The 2,119-nt window shown below is 39.1% G+C and overlaps 1 protein-coding gene across 1 annotated transcript; it reads right to left on the reverse strand.

Annotated features, from left to right (window-relative positions):
* Window positions 1-283: 283 nt before the first annotated feature.
* LOC103607998 (olfactory receptor 5B3-like) lies at window positions 284-1,224 on the reverse strand. Its single transcript, XM_008592442.1, is given in 2 exon segments — window positions 284-369; window positions 372-1,224. Coding segments are annotated over 2 exon segments (936 nt in total). The 5' UTR covers window positions 1,222-1,224.
* Window positions 1,225-2,119: the final 895 nt, after the last annotated feature.

Consider the following 2,119-nt stretch of genomic DNA (forward strand, 5'->3'; position numbering starts at 1 on the left):
ATTTGGTAGAAATAAATGCATGTAGAATGACTGAATACACCAATATCCTCAATAAGGTTTTTCATAAGCAAGGCTCAAGGTATCTTAGCCATCCTCATTCAGGTGCTGTATTTCTGAACATAAGGCTTTGTTGTTGTCGTTTTTCTAGACAAAGGACTTTTGAAAAGATAAGGGAATCACTTCAGGAATTCAACTTCAGTGTGATCATTAAAATGTGATTCAGGACATGGAAAAGATCTGAGAGGAATAAAATAAAGTTAATGTACATTCTATAATGTTAAAATCAAAATCCTAAAGACATGCTTGTCTCCAAAACAATCTTCAAAAGAGCACTCTTCACCTCTTTATTCCTCAGGCTGTAGACCACATGGTCAGCATGGGGATGACCATAGTATAAAACACAGATGCGATTTTGTCTGTGTCCATGGAGTGACTGGAGCTGGGCTGTAAGTATATGAAGATAATAGTCCCATAGAAAATGGAGACTGCAGTGAGGTGGGAGGCACAGGTGGACAGAGCCTTCTGATGTCCTGCGGATGAGTGCATCTTTAGTACTGTGATAAAAATGAGTATGTAGGATATCAAGATAATCATGAGAGCAAAAAAGATATTGAAGCTTACTACATAAACAAGAACCAACTCGCTGATATGTCTATCAGAACAAGAGAGAACCATGACCGCAGGAATATCACAGAAAAAGTGATGGACCTCACTGGACATACAAAAAGAGAGACTGAATGTGTCCCCAGTGTGGATGGAGGCATTCACAAAACCACAGACATAGGAGCCGACAGCCAGACAAGTACACACATTTGTAGTCATGGTGGTGGTGTAATGCAGGGGTTTACACACTGCTGCGTAGCGGTCAAAGGCCATTGAAGCCAAGAGGTAATTTTCCACAGTGCCAAAGGCTACAAAAAAGAACATCTGAGCAGCACAGTCATTGTAGGAGATGACCTTGTCTTCAATAAGTAATCCAGTCATGACCATGGGAGTGACAGCTGTAGAGTAACAAAAGTCTACCAGAGACAGGTTACCGAGGAAAAAGTACATGGGAGAGTGGAGACGAGAGTCAAAGAGAATCAACACAATCATCCCCAGGTTCCCAACCAGAGTAATAACGTAGATGAGCAGGAACATGATAAACAGGGGGACCTGCAGTGCCTGGTCTTTGGTTATTCCTAGGAGGATGAACTGTGTCACTTCTGTCCTGTTCTCCATCCTTGTTATCTGAGAATTATGAATGCTCTGTAGCAATGACAAAAAAGAAACAGTGTTATAAGTTAAATTGAAATTGAAAAGTATAAGTACAGAATGTATTCTTTCCTTGTGGCAATGGTTTGTACTTCAAGATTCTCTACAAAAAGTGTGGGCTGGACAACCAAATTTAGTGTATTAATTACATACAGAGTTACATCTGTTGAACCCGAAGAATCTTAATAGATCAACTATTTAATTTTTAAATTTTATAAATTTGTAATCTGAGATGTATAAAATTTAATAACTCGATCAAGATGACTTGTCTGGATGAATCTATCTGCCAATTCACTTTTCCTAAGCATAATAAAAAAAAGCTGACATTTATTTGTTTCTCACCTGCCAAGAACTGCTCTAGGCACTTCAGATGTACACTCACTGTTCCCTCTCAACAGCATTATGAGTTTGATTGGTTGTTACATTCATTTAAATTATGAAGCACAAGAGGTTGAGTAATTTATCCATATTTACACAATATTTATTGATAATCCATGCTTTGAATCCATGCCAACCTTTGAAACACATGCTGAGTGGTTCTGAAGTCTAATTGTCTACACTGAACTTAAATTAAAATAATTGTAACTCAATTTACAATTACTCATTGTCTCCTTTGGTTCAAACTCAGTGTATGGAGTTTCACAATGAAGTAAGTGAGTGATATATGCATAGTAGATGTGGTGGGATAACTGGGATGGAAGGGGCATGCTCAACCAGCAGAGGCAATTCTGAGAGAAGGCATATCATCAAATATAGCAGATATAGTTTCCAAGAAAGATGGCGACGGGTCCCGAACGCCCGCGTGAGGAAACAGCGCGATCCTGAGAGCTGTGTGCTGTGATACCAGAGTATTGACTGCATTTCC

Source organism: Galeopterus variegatus, unplaced genomic scaffold (genome assembly GCF_000696425.1).
Source record: "Galeopterus variegatus unplaced genomic scaffold, G_variegatus-3.0.2 Scaffold7931, whole genome shotgun sequence".
In the NCBI taxonomy this organism is placed as follows: Eukaryota; Metazoa; Chordata; class Mammalia; order Dermoptera; family Cynocephalidae; genus Galeopterus; species Galeopterus variegatus.